Source organism: Rhinoderma darwinii, chromosome 5 (genome assembly GCF_050947455.1).
Source record: "Rhinoderma darwinii isolate aRhiDar2 chromosome 5, aRhiDar2.hap1, whole genome shotgun sequence".
Classification (NCBI taxonomy): Eukaryota; Metazoa; Chordata; class Amphibia; order Anura; family Rhinodermatidae; genus Rhinoderma; species Rhinoderma darwinii.
The window spans coordinates 341,923,441-341,937,612 of NC_134691.1; the positions used below are offsets into that span (position 1 = coordinate 341,923,441).

The following is a 14,172-nucleotide window of genomic DNA, read 5'->3' on the forward strand; positions in this document are numbered from 1 at the left end:
GGAGCTACGACTGGTGGTGCAGCTCTAACAGGGTGCAGAGGATGCTCAGGGGACTCCCCTCCACCACATAACAGGACAGGCAGAGTATAAGAAATGGCACTTGATAATCAGGGGAGGGGTCAAGCTGGTAAACATGGAGGCTGCCCTCAGTTCTTAATGGCCTAAATATTGATTAGTTTGACCCTATGGAAGACTTTGTGTGCGGGAAAATTCCCTTTACGGCTTTTTACATTCCCACGGATACTGCAACGACATGGCGATCAATAGTCATAGGCCTCATGTACCAAAACTGTCCTTGTTGTCCATAGCAACCAATCAGAGCCCAGCTTTCATTTTTCCTCAGCAGTTTAAGAAATTAAAGCTGAGCTGTGATTGGTTGCTATGAGCAACAAGGAGAGTTTTAGTATAGGACTACATACACGCCAAAGATCGCTGTGTCGCCGTCTGCCTTGCAGTTAATAAAAGTGAATGTGACCCGCAGGTTGCCGTAACACGACAGTCGCCTACTGGATTTTTTGCGACGGTCGTGTCGTGGTCGGGGCAACCTGCGAGTCACAACGCTGCCATATTCACTTTCATTAACTGCCATACAAGCACGGCGACTCGGCTTCTCTTTGGTCGTGCAATCTGTATTGCGGCCAAAGTCGTCGTGTTGCCGTAGCCTTACTGTAGACATTTTTGATAAATCAGGCCTATAAGGAGATGACACACATGAGTCTGCCATGTTGGTAGCCACTCGGCAACAGGAACGGAAATCTCCACAAACACGGAGCTCGCCATTAAAGATTTGTCCCATTTCTTCTCGGCTCTGTTAACACGTAGTATTTTGCAGGCAGAAAAAAAATTGGCAGATTTTGACCTGCCTGCAATTTCTTGCCGCGGTTTTCGGTTGCGGTCATTTAGCGCCGCAGGCAAAAAAAACTCAGCAAAAACGCTTTCTCTGCCTCCCATTGATTTCAGTGGGAGGTCAGAGTCGGAACCGTGAGAAGAAAGAGCATATTAATTATTTTTTTTTACCACGAGCAGCTAAAAGCGCGAGCAGGAAAAAAAACACACCTCCGCCTCCCATTGAAATCCATAGGTGGCGGTTTCGGGCACTTTTTGATGCGGATTCTGACGCGGTTTCTGCGTCAAAATTAGTGCCAGAAGACTGTGCGAACAGGGTCTTAAAGTGGCCGTAGACAGAGTTCCAATCATTAAAGGTGTTCTGTGCCTTTAAAAAGATGGAGCGCAATAGATTTGGTAATGCCATTTACTAATATTCATCCTGCTTCGCTTTTCTTTTCCGATTTCCGCACTGCCGTAGTCATGTAGATATTGTGCTTGCTCTGGGGTCGCCATGGGAGCGTCAACAGCGAAGTCTGCATTGACTTCCTGTCATGTGACCTCCACTCAAGCACACATAAGGCCCCGCGCACACGACCATAGACTTTATCCGTAATTACGGACACATTAATTTCTATGGCCAACGGACATATTATGGGGTAGGTGTCCGTGCTGTAAAAACATTCCATAAGAAATAGGACGTCCTATTTTTATATTTTTTACGGACCGGGATTACGGGCCTGGTCGTGTCTAAGACTAGAGGTCACATGACAGGAAGTCCATGGCGAATTAGTCTTTTGTTCTACCATGGCAACCCCAGAGCAAGCACAAAATGTGCCGCAGAAAAACGACCTATGGTGAATATGTCACATACAGAAGTTTTCTTCTAATAAAGAAATGTTCTAAAAATTGTCCCTTAGGAAGTTGAGACCGCGATGCTATGGCCGCCTCACACAGGGGTTACCATCCAGCTTTCCCAGACTCCTGAATGGCAGCTGCCATATGGCTGCAACTAGTAGATTTGCCAGTGGGGATTCCAGGAAAGTTTTGTGGGAGCCATGATGGCGGCCATGTTGGTTGTCACCCAACTGTCCCCGAAACAGAGGTCACTAAGAAACGGCTCTGAATGAAATATTTAAAGGGGTTGTATGAGTAGAAAAACATGGCTGCTATCTTACTGCAGCAGCGCCACTTTTTTCACAGGCTTTGTGTGGTATTGCAGCTCACTCCCACTCACTTGAATAGAGCGGCACTGCAGTACTAGATACAGCCTGTGAATAAGAGTGGCGCTGTTTCATGGTTTTCTAATCTCATACAATCCCCTTTAATTATTCAACAGACGCTGACGACGCAAGGATTTATATTTGTCGTGAAATTTCTGATTTTAGGGGTAATTTACCTGTTTCAAGTCATTCAACTCTCGTCCCACCTCCAGGCAATGTCCAAACTCGGCCTCCGACAGATCCACGGCGTCACCAGGATCACCATCCGGAAATCGAAGAACATCTTATTCGTTATAACCAAACCGGACGTGTTCAAGAGTCCTGCATCTGACATCTACATCGTGTTCGGAGAAGCCAAGGTGACAGGGGCGGGAAGAGGGGGCATCTGCCTAGGGTGATAGTGTGGGGGGCGCGTGGGCATAATGGTAATTCTGTGGGAGTCACTGCCCCGGGCACCAATCTTCTGCAATACTTGAGTGGATAATAGTGGGGTGTCACACAATCCCCCCCCAAAATCCTAAAATAAGGTTTTATCAAGTGCCTCTGGTTTTCAGGCCATGAAAAATTATTAGTATCTTCATTATAATGTAATTGATTCATGTGCTGGGACCAGGAGGGGGGGGGGGGAGGACCCACAGCAAAATAAATATACCCCCACCCCATAAACATGAATACCACCCCCCACAATGTAGTAGGTCCGGACGCCGGGAGCTTGGGGATCGCTGCGGAGAATTTCCTTCATCAAGAACCAACTTTGGTATTGGGACTAGAAGCCCAAGCGTGGGATCACTCCATGTCCCGGGCCCCATAGCGCCACCGTCTGGATGGGGAGTAGATGGCACAATTATTGGCAGCTTCCGTCTTCCACCTCTTCATTGAGTCTTCACTTTCTCCATCAGATTGAAGATCTCTCGCAGCAAGTCCACAAAGCGGCCGCTGAGAAGTTCAAAGTCCCCATGGAGCACTCACCGCTGATCACAGAGACTGCGCCCACCCTGACCATCAAAGAGGAGAGCGAGGAGGAGGAGGAGGTGAGACGCTGCCACATTTCCTATCTGTTTCCTGATTGATTGATTGATTCATTCATCGGAAATAAATCTCTGTATCATCTGGGTCGGTCACCTCTCCTGTGTTTTTAGTAAACACTTGTATTCCCCATGGAATTCTGAAGCATCTTCTAGCATTCTTTATTGTTCGTTCCTCTGTTATTCCTCCTGGAATTTTATAAATAAATTGATAACTGGGTGTCATCATTCCCTTTGTGAAAGGGCTGTGTCCCTATAGTCTCTGTGAGCGCTGATCGAACAGAATCAGACTGTATAGGGAAAACGCACTCAAATGGCAACTGCCGGCTGTCAATTTTTCAATACATTTCCAGGAGGAATAACAGAGGAACAGCATAATGCAGAATACTTAGAAAATATGTTACGGGGAATGCAATTATTTAATAAAACAGACACAACAGGAGGGGCGACAGGTCCCCTTTAAGGCGTTTCTAGATCCTGAGCGGGTTGCGTTGCCCTTTGCTTGTCTCCTCTGCAGGTGGACGAGGCCGGACTAGAAGTGCGGGACATTGAGCTGGTGATGGCTCAGGCCAATGTTTCCCGAGCGAAGGCCGTGCGAGCGCTGAGGCACAACAACAACGACATAGTCAACGCCATTATGGTGAGTTTAACTATCTTGAGTTACAGCATGCCTTATACTCCAGTCACCTTCAAAGCTGCATTCACATTTCTGCTCGGTTACACTGACAGAAACAGGTTACAGCGGAGCTGAACTCCTAGAATGCAGAGCACAGATGCACGGCTTTGTGGGATTTTTTTTTTTCTTTGTACTTCACCCTGCCTGATGTGAGCGCTACATGTTCCACAATGCACCACAACAGAAGACAGTGAACCAGCAGGAGACAATGCAGTGCCTTATGGGATCTCCGCTAAGGGTTGCATCTGTAGGCACAGTGATGTAAAAATATCAGCCAGCAGAATTGGAAAACGCAGCTCTGGGTGTGAGTGCTGTATAAGTTGTAATGCAGCACGAGATCCACACGAGATGACTTGCAGCTTTTTCTATTGGCTCCGGGGGATAACTTCTTTCTTCTTTTGCTCTGCAGGAATTAACCATGTAGCTGCTGGGCTGCATGTGATGCTGGAGCCCCCCGCCACGCTCCTGTATAGATGCACAACTATTCATTACCCGCCTCTGTATTAGACCTGCATATACTCCTACTAGGATGCACCAACAAAGCTGCTCAATAAACCTTGCCTGATACAGTCCGGCTCTGACGCTTTTCTATAGAGGGAGCGGGGCGTATAAGTCCATTATCCCCTAGTCTGACTGCAGGTGCGAGACCCCAATAGAAATAAATGGGAACGGTCTTGGTCCGCACTGGCGACTTCTCAGTTTGCTTGTGCAGCTGCAGGTTCACAGCTCAGTGGGTGTTCCCTGTGAATCTGCTCCCGTCACACAAACATGGCTGTGCATGCTGTGATATATAGAAGTCTCCTCGGGATTATGGGACCTGCTGTGTGTGAATAAATATGCCTTGACCTGACCACAGAGGCCTATATGGTGCTCAGGAGATTATTAAGAAACAGGGTGAGGGGGGAAATAGGACTGCAGAATCAGATGTCATAAAGGGTTTGTCTAGTCTGTAACCATCAAAAATCTGCACACATAGATCTGCATAAGAGCTGTGTACACAAAACGGTAGAATTGGCAAAGTTGCTTTATTCTTCCATTTAGATGCATTGGAGCAGATCAATATAAATAATTGCAGAAGCTTCCGTACCCTCTGCTTTACCCGATCTATCCTGGAGATAATTACACGACCTGCGCACCAGGCAGTATGTGACCACATGACCTACCACTATGTGACCACATGACCTACCACTATGTGACCACATGACCTACCACTATGTGACCACATGACCTACCACTATGTGACCACATGACCTACCACTATGTGACCACATGACCTACATCCAGCAGTCGGTGCAGGATCTCTAGTGCGGTACACGGATCTGGTTGGAAAAGACAATATCATGTGGTAGACAAAAAGAAGAGTCGAGGAGCGGTTTGGATGCACGCGTATATTTACAGATAAAAATAATACATACAAAATGAGGTGTAGACACAGCAGAGTAAACAGGATATAAAAAGCACTAAAAATCCAAAAGAAAAACTTCAGTCCCCGCTCAACGTGCGCTCAGACACCCAGAGGAGACAACGAAATATAAATCTTCAAATCACAAGAGCTAAACAAGATGGCCGCCACGGACTGATCGGGACCATTGACTTACCTGATCGCTGACAGGCTGGGACGGGGGGGGGGGGGCAGTAACGCCTCCTTAAAGCAATATTTAAAGGGTAACTCCACCCACACGTACAGCAAGTCACTAATATACCAAGAATAAATGAAAGCTTTTGACCCAACAATTATAAGCCAATCAAATTGCCTATTTTGTCTTCCACAGCAGTTTATCGGGCCCTTCATGGTGTACAATCTGCCCACTGCAGGGAATTCTGGGTAGAAGGTAAATTCTTTGTAATATGTGCGGGCTGCTTTTACCTTTTTTTTTTTTTTTTTCCAAGATCGCCGCTTGCGGTCAATGAATGCAGAAATTTTTGTTCACATTCCAATGCTGAAAACCCATCCTAACCTTGTCCTGTTCACACAGCTGAGGGTTTGTTACAATGTATCAATCCATTAAATCTTCTCTAAACTAAACACATCAGCAGCACCCACTACAAACCATCAGCCGTATAAGCAGGCGCAGGTCAGGACATGGATGTAAACAAGATTTCCGATTAGTGTCAGCAAGCAGAGTTCTTGAAAATGTTGAAAAATTGAACAAGGTATATTTAAAATTCGAGAACTTGTCATTATAGCGATACATTTAAAAATGATTCTTGAGGTTAAATCTCCATATAATATTGAGTAACTATGTGATCCTTTTATATATTTATCTTGTACTAATCCCGATTCATATCATGTCTTCTACTCCAGTCACATCCAAAGCTGCAATCACATTTCTGCTAGAATTCCCACAGACACAATCCTAACACCATAACGAACCAGATTGCACGGTTTTTCTGTAAAGTCTCTGGCGTAAGCATTATATTCCCCACAATGCACCACAGCGGAGACTGATAGACAACAAGAATTCCTGCAAAACTGTGAATGCAGCTCTGGATGTGACCAGAGTGTAAGACTTGAAGTAACATAAGATCAGTACAAGTTAAATAAAGCAAAACATCCGCAAAGTCACTCACCATTATATATACAGCGAGACGGAAAAGTATTTGCCCCCCCCCCCCCCGTCTAACGTCCCTTATTGCATAAATTAGAAATTGCGTTCGGAGGCGAATATACGATATAAACTGAATGTAAAATTAGACTTTGCCCCAGCTGACCGGCAACCCCTGGACCATCGGAGACAAGGCTTTGGCACGCTGGCAGAACTCAATGATAAAAGAGCGACATAGTAGAACCGCGATCCGCAAAATCACGCAGCGCGAGATCGTCCGATTCTTGTAAACAGCGCAAAACGTTTTATAAACCGAGTAACAAAAACCATAAATACAAGGCGTGCCCGGGCTACAAGCCTGAGATCCAGCTCGGAGGGCACCAGCCATGCACCACGCCCGTCCTGCCCGGTCACCCCGCCCATGTAACTGCAGGCCCCGCCCCCGAGGATCTGGTGTGACTATAATATACACGAGCGCACGCGGTTCAGCGCCGACCGCGCATTTCAGGATTCACATTGTGGTAAACTTGTGGTTTATTTTTCTTCTTTTCACCTGTGAACTTCTATATAAAAACATCGTCTCGAGTGTCGCAACGTAAAAAGTTCTTTGTGCAAACTAGAAAACTTCATTGTAGAAACTCAACCCTAAAAACATACGGGAGGGGGAGGGGGGTAACAAATCGGCTCTGGGTGTAAAGGTCGCCCACGTGAGGGTCACTCCGACGCAAAGCCCAATTTGGGCGCCAAACTTTCTCTCTGGTAACAGAACGAGGAGTCGCCATAAAGCGAGCACCGATGCTGTGACGAGCGGGATCTGCGCTCGCAATATGGCGGCCGGAGGCTTAAATGCAACAATACCCACCAGTGGCATTGGACTGATAATTGCTGGTGAGGGGAGGTCCCGAGGGGGGTGATCAGGAATAGTTTGCCGGGCCTGGAGTTGGGGGGTCCTGGTCCATGCTACACCCGAGGGCCTCAATGTCATTGCTAATGTCCGAGATCATGCGGTCCCAATCATCTCCTTCCGACGGTACCGACTGGTCGTCCGATCCCTCTGCCGCGCCGTTGCCGTTGGTGGTGGAGTTGGAGGCGGTGCTCATGGTCCGTCTGTACCGGCCGAAGCTGTCGGTGATTATTCCACGTCCGTCCTTCACACCAATGGTTTCTAGGAAATTCTCGAAATGTTGACTATCCTTCTCAGGGATGAAAGGGCGAAGTCCTGGGCAGAAGAGAGGACAGGGAAGTGTTAAAAACCAGGACCAAGCGGCAGCATATATCAGGACTGGGGGAGGGGGTGCATCATATATCAGGACTGGGGGAGGGGGGGTGCATCATATATCAGGACTGGGGGAGGGGGTGCATCATATATCAGGACTGGGGGAGGGGGTGCATCATATATCAGGACTGGGGGAGGGGGGGTGCATCATATATCAGGACTGGGGGAGGGGGGGTGCATCATATATCAGGACTGGGGGAGGGGGGTGCATCATATATCAGGACTGGGGGAGGGGGGGTGCATCATATATCAGGACTGGGGGAGGGGGGTGCATCATATATCAGGACTGGGGTGCATCATATATCAGGACTGGGGAGGGGGGTGCATCATATATCAGGACGGGGGGAGGGGGGTGCATCATATATCAGGACGGGGGGAGGGGGGTGCATCATATATCAGGACGGGGGGAGGGGGGTGCATCATATATCAGGACGGGGGGAGGGGGGTGCATCATATATCAGGACGGGGGGAGGGGGGTGCATCATATATCAGGACGGGGGGAGGGGGGTGCATCATATATCAGGACGGGGGGAGGGGGGTGCATCATATATCAGGACTGGGGGAGGGGGGTGCATCATATATCAGGACTGGGGGAGGGGGGTGCATCATATATCAGGACTGGGGGAGGGGGGTGCATCATATATCAGGACTGGGGGAGGGGGGTGCATCATATATCAGGACTGGGGGAGGGGGGTGCATCATATATCAGGACTGGGGAGGGGGGTGCATCATATATCAGGACAGGGGGAGGAGGGTGCATCATATATCAGGACGGGGGAGGGGGGTGCATCATATATCAGGACGGGGGAGGGGGATGCATCATATATCAGGACTGGGGAGGGGGTGCATCATATATCAGGACTGGGGAGGGGGTGCATCATATATCAGGACTGGGGGAGGGGGGTGCATCATATATCAGGACTGGGGGAGGGGGGTGCATCATATATCAGGACTGGGGAGGGGGGTGCATCATATATCAGGACTGGGGGAGGGGGGTGCATCATATATCAGGACTGGGGAGGGGGGTGCATCATATATCAGGACAGGGGGAGGAGGGTGCATCATATATCAGGACGGGGGAGGGGGGTGCATCATATATCAGGACGGGGGGAGGGGGGTGCATCATATATCAGGACGGGGGGAGGGGGGTGCATCATATATCAGGACGGGGGAGGGGGATGCATCATATATCAGGAATGGGGAGGGGGGTGCATCATATATCAGGACGGGGGAGGGGGATGCATCATATATCAGGACTGGGGAGGGGGTGCATCATATATCAGGACTGGGGAGGGGGTGCATCATATATCAGGACTGGGGGGAGGGGGGTGCATCATATATCAGGACGGGGGAGGGGGGTGCATCATATATCAGGACGGGGGAGGGGGGTGCATCATATATCAGGACGGGGGAGGGGGGTGCATCATATATCAGGAGGGGGGGTATGAGGCTGCAGGGAATTTGCCTCGTTTCTCTATGAAGCTACAGGCCGCCACATACAGCAGTGTGTAATCCGCCATTCACAGCACTGACGGTCATTCAAGTGACGAACACTCAGGAAGTTCATCTAGAGAATGAATATAAAATGGACCGTTAAGGGCTTATTCACACGAACGTGGGGAAACTCGGACCGTTTTTTCACGTCAGTCTCACCCGTGCAGGACCCGTTTCCACGACTTGAGTCTATGGAGGGATCCGTGAAAACAACGGCTGGGTGTACGGACATTGAAATACATGCGTCCGTGTGAATAAGCGCTAAAAGTAATCTCATATATACACACTTTCCGTTTCAAAATCTCTACATTTCCTCACATGTCCGCTTGCTGTCAGTGAATGTGAACGTTCTTGTTTACATTAAAGTTGGAAATTCCTCCTGACCTACTATTTCTCACAGCTCAGGGTTTGGTACAATTGTATCCAGTCTAGACAATCCTCTGTCAGCTGAACGTAGCAGCAGAACTCTCTCTCTCGCTACAATGTATCAGACCCTCTTACTCCCAGGGGATTGTCTAGACTGGATACAAGTGTAACAAACCCTCAGCTGTGAGAAGTTTTAGGTCAGGACCGCTGTACCCCATAAACTGAGTGGCAGCTGGACCCCAAGTGTCGAGGATTTACCCCTTCTCTGCCCATGACCACCAGGGATACCTGGATTAACCCCTTCTCTGCCCATGACCACCAGGGATACCTGGATTAACCCCTTCTCTGCATTAGACCACAAGAGATACCGGCAATTACTCTCTGTGCCCTAGACAACGGGGGATCTTGACGTTAACTCCTTCACTGCTGAACAGGGTTGCAGACATGAACATCTGCTCTGCCCAATACCCGTAAGCGCATTAACTACCCCTGCGAATTATGGCCAGTTATTTGGCGCTACACAGTGATATTGATTTGCTGATGTTTTAGATCACCCAGGTCCGGAACTGCCCCACTCACTAGCCACAAAGGCTTAGAGCGGGGGTCAGCAACCTTCGGCACTCCAGCTGTTGTGAAACTACAACTCCCAGCATGCCCTAACTGCCAAAGGCTCTACTATTCTAGCCAAAGGCTGTCAGGGCACGTTGGGAACTGTAGTGTAACAGCTGGATTGTCGCAGGTTGCCGACCCCCGGCTTAGAGGGAACATTGGACAGGACGGGCCTATACATCAATGTTACATTATATTTAATGTTTCCATTCACTGACAGAAAAGAAATTATTTTTTAATAGATTAGAATTCCGTTTTATGGAGCAGAAAATGTATCCGTCAGGCTTAGATGTTTCCATAGCGGAGCGATACAACACCGGCCGTTCCTACTAATGTTTTTTTGGGGGGGAAAAACGTATCTGCCTACACGATTGGGGTCCAAGTTACCCACATATCACAATTGGTCCTGCAGAGGAATGGGCAGAGACTGTGGTTGGTTCACCGGGTACGAGTAGCGCTGCATCATCATCATCATCAGTCAGCGGAGATGCAACGCGCTTCGTGATATTTTCTGAAACGCGTTTTTTTTTGGTTCGTGTGACCGAGCAAGAAGCAGACGCTGAACATACCGAGTAGCAGAAACTTCCTGCTGTCCCCGTACAGCTGCCGGAGGTTGATGCAGAATTCGTGGATGGAGGCGCCGTTCCGGTACTCGTGGAGGAGCATCGCAAACTGCTGGATCTCTTGTGAGGAAAGCTTCGTCCGCAACTGGAAAAACAACACAAATGAAACCGCAGCCGCGAATCTAGAACGTGAACTCCTTGCGTCGTCCTCTTCTATTCTGCGGGTCCTGGAAGAACCGGGTGACCACTAATATGGCCGCCACTAGCGCTAGAAAGGAGGTCGGCACCCAGCTTTCCCAGACTGCCAATGATCATGGGGAAAATCGCTGCATAACTAAGAAGATGCGCCATTCAGGAGCCTGGAAAAGTATGACAACCAATAAAATCTCTGTTACAGCTCCCTCGGGGGTGTCACTCAGCTTTCCCAGAACCCTGAATGTCAAATCTGTCTAGTAATGCAGCATTCAGGGATGACAAAGCTGGGTGGTGGAATTGGTTGTCGCCCAGCATTAACAGATGCCGGAGATTTCCTTCGTGCTACGTGGCACATATGGCTGGACGATCACTCGTAGACTGGGAAATCTGGGTGCCAACCCCCGAGGCAGATTTATCCCTCAGATATTACGAAGGAAGAACTTGACGGCGGGCGGAGCTGGACTCCAGGACCGCATCTCACAGCAGAGTTTGGAGTCCGCGTGCTCTGCGCTGCCTCTCACATGGGGTCACATGACCTCTGGTGACCACGCCCCTTACCGTCATCATGTAGTCGTGCAGTAACTCCGCCGCCGTGGCGCTCAGCTCGCTCTCGCTGGTCGTCTTGTTGTGCGGGGGAGAATTTCCCTCGATATCCGGCGAATCCTGAAAAGAGCTGTCGGGGAAACACAATTATCGCACCGTCTATGAATAACCACGCGACGCAGAGGAAGACGTGCGCTCAGGAGCGAGATCATAAAACAGGGCGTGTGTGGGACCCCTAAACCCTGCGGGACCTCCAGATATCAGACTAGTGCCAATATTATAATAATACGGATATATACGGCAATAGGGAGGCGGATGATCATGGATGTAGCTGGGGGGGTGCAAAATCTCATGACCCCCCCCCCTCCTCGTAGCCACAGTCATTAAATACCATGTACTTTATGGACGCTCCTTCGATGGGCGCCCCGTTACCCTGCAGACCCTCAGACACGTCTTGCGGGGGGCACATCACACGGGATAGTTATTACTGTGACTTACAAGGCTCCGGCTTCCAGGTCGTACGCTTCCTTCACCTCCACCTTACTCGAAGAATCATCTGAAACAAAACGCGTGGCCCGTTATTTAGAATCTACGGCCCGGAACTTATTTGTAGAAAGTTTCAGCGTGAGTTACGGAAAAGCCCTTCAACCCTTTCACTGCCAAGGAGCTACGTAACACGAGCCGACATTAGGCGTTTGCCGCGGATAGACTATAGGGGCCTATAGGGGAGCGTTTGTGTTTTACGGCAGCAGATCCCCCTGTGATTTCTTTTTTTGGACTTACCGCTGTGTAAAGACAGATGGCGCGTGGGGGTTGACGCTCCATCAAATATGGCCCTGTCCAAGAAGTCGATGGTGGATTCGGTGTACACGATCTGGAAGACTTGGCCGAGCAGGGAGCACAATTCCTCCGCCGCCGCCTGATGGAAGGAAAAGATATAAAAAAGCAAATCGAAATGTGATCAGCGGGGAACGGCGGTGAGGAAAACGGCGCAAGTCTTTACTTTATTCTCTGTAGACAGGATGACCAGGCAGCAGGACTCCACGGGGCCCGACCCGCACTCCGACAGGGACCCTGAGGTTAACATTTTGGCGCTCTCGGCAGACAGACTCTGGCTGGGAGAAATCCCGGGGTCCTGGGCTAAAGATCGGAAATATCAATTATTATAATGTGGAAACTTCATCGTCTCTGACACCCGACATGAGGGAAAACAAAACCTTCTATTACAGTACACCACGCATCCAGGTCATACACATCACTCAGGCCTACAGGCACAGACTCCAGGGACCAAAAATCCCCACGGACGGGATCAGAAATCTTCTCTCACCGGTTAGCGGGGTGATAATATGAAGGAGAGTTCCTACATTCCCCTCACTGCAGGCTGTACAGGGGGGAGAGGACACTGACAGGCTGGGATCGTCCTTCCTGCTCTCACCTGCAGCTCCTCCTCCCCTACACAGACACAGCACCAAGAAAAAAACACTTTTCATCCTGTCCTGGACTTAAAGAGGCTCTGTCACCAGATTTTGCAACCCCTATCTGCTATTGCATGTGATCGGCGCTGCAATGTAGATTACAGTAACGTTTTTATTTTTTTTAAAACGAGCATTTTTGGCCAAGTTATGACCATTTTTGTATTTATGCAAATGAGGCTTGCAAAAGTCCAAGTGGGCGTGTTGAAAAGTAAAAGTCCAAGTGGGCGTGTATTATGTGCGTACATCGGGGCGTGTTTACTACTTTTACTAGCTGGGCGCTCTGAAGAGAAGTATCATCCACTTCTGTTCGTTAACACCCAGCTTCTGCCAGATCACGCTGTGTCGTCACTCACTTCCTGCCCCAGGTCCTGCATCGTGTCGGCACCAGAGGCTACAGTTGATTCTGCAGCAGCATCGGCGTTTGCAGGTAAATCGATGTAGCTACTTACCTGCAAACGCCGATGCTGCTGCAGAATCATCTGTAGCCTCTGGTGCCGATGTGTCCTCGCTCGTCTGACACGATGCAGGACCTGTGAGTGACGTCACAGCGTGATCTCTCGAGAACACGCTGTGTCTGCACTGCCAGAAGCTGGGCGTTGTGAAGAGAAGTGGATGATATTTCTCATCAGAGCGCCCAGCTAGTAAAAGTAGTAAACACGCCCCGATGTACGCACATAATACACGCCCCGATGTACGCACATAATACACGCCCCGATGTACGCACATAATACACGCCCCGATGTACGCACATAATACACGCCCCGATGTACGCACATAATACACGCCCCGATGTACGCACATAATACACGCCCACTTGGACTTTTGCAAGCCTCATTTGCATAAATACAAAAATGGTCATAACTTGGCCAAAAATGCTCGTATTTTAAAAATAAAAACGTTACTGTAATCTACATTGCAGCGCCGATCTCATGCAATAGCAGATAGGGGCTGCAAAATCTGGTGACAGAGCCTCTTTAAAATCCGCGCTGGCCCCCTTACACTACACACCTAAGCTCTACTCCTTATATTCTAGTCGTGGCAAATCGATAAGCGGTTATATATGCCCTTGGCAGTGAAAGGGTTAAAGGGCCAGTACCCCTAAGAATAGAGGAACGGAGAAGAAAAAAATATAATAAAACCGTCCTGAGATAGACTTGCAGAACTTTGGGGGAGAAAACAGGAGTCCATCCTCTCCTGGGGACAAGTTAAGGGGGTGGGGTTTCATTAAAGGGGTGGGACTTAGCAAGCAAAGTCCCTCCCTTGTTTTTCCTCATACACTTTCTTTTCACATGCACTAGCACTGGAGGGGGGAGAATCATCTGCAATGCTCCAGACTAATGCGGTCACTGCGGCTGC

The 14,172-nt window shown here is 49.2% G+C and overlaps 2 protein-coding genes across 4 annotated transcripts in view; one reads left to right on the top strand and one right to left on the bottom strand.

Annotated features, from left to right (window-relative positions):
- Positions 1-4,321, top strand: part of LOC142652250 (uncharacterized) — a 30,852-nt gene extending 26,531 nt beyond the window's left edge. The window contains exons 6-9 of one of the 2 annotated variants that reach the window (XM_075827886.1): positions 2,261-2,407; positions 2,948-3,079; positions 3,591-3,713; positions 4,159-4,321. In XM_075827886.1, the coding sequence (XP_075684001.1) occupies positions 2,261-2,407; positions 2,948-3,079; positions 3,591-3,713; positions 4,159-4,173 (417 nt within the window). In that variant the 3' untranslated portion in view covers positions 4,174-4,321. Of the gene's footprint in view, positions 1-2,260; positions 2,408-2,947; positions 3,080-3,590; positions 3,714-4,158 lie in introns of those variants that run through there. The other variant, XM_075827887.1, reaches the window with a different exon arrangement.
- Positions 4,322-5,122: 801 nt separating this feature from the next.
- The window catches only part of CCM2 (CCM2 scaffold protein), a 41,704-nt gene continuing 32,654 nt past the window's right edge, over positions 5,123-14,172 (bottom strand). For both annotated transcript variants that reach the window (XM_075827888.1, XM_075827889.1), the window contains exons 6-11: positions 12,345-12,481; positions 12,125-12,260; positions 11,840-11,897; positions 11,357-11,471; positions 10,610-10,748; positions 5,123-7,514 (exon numbers count right to left, since the gene is read on the bottom strand). In XM_075827888.1, coding sequence (XP_075684003.1) covers positions 7,210-7,514; positions 10,610-10,748; positions 11,357-11,471; positions 11,840-11,897; positions 12,125-12,260; positions 12,345-12,481 — 890 coding nt within the window. In that variant the 3' untranslated portion in view covers positions 5,123-7,209. The remainder of the gene's footprint in view (positions 7,515-10,609; positions 10,749-11,356; positions 11,472-11,839; positions 11,898-12,124; positions 12,261-12,344; positions 12,482-14,172) is intronic.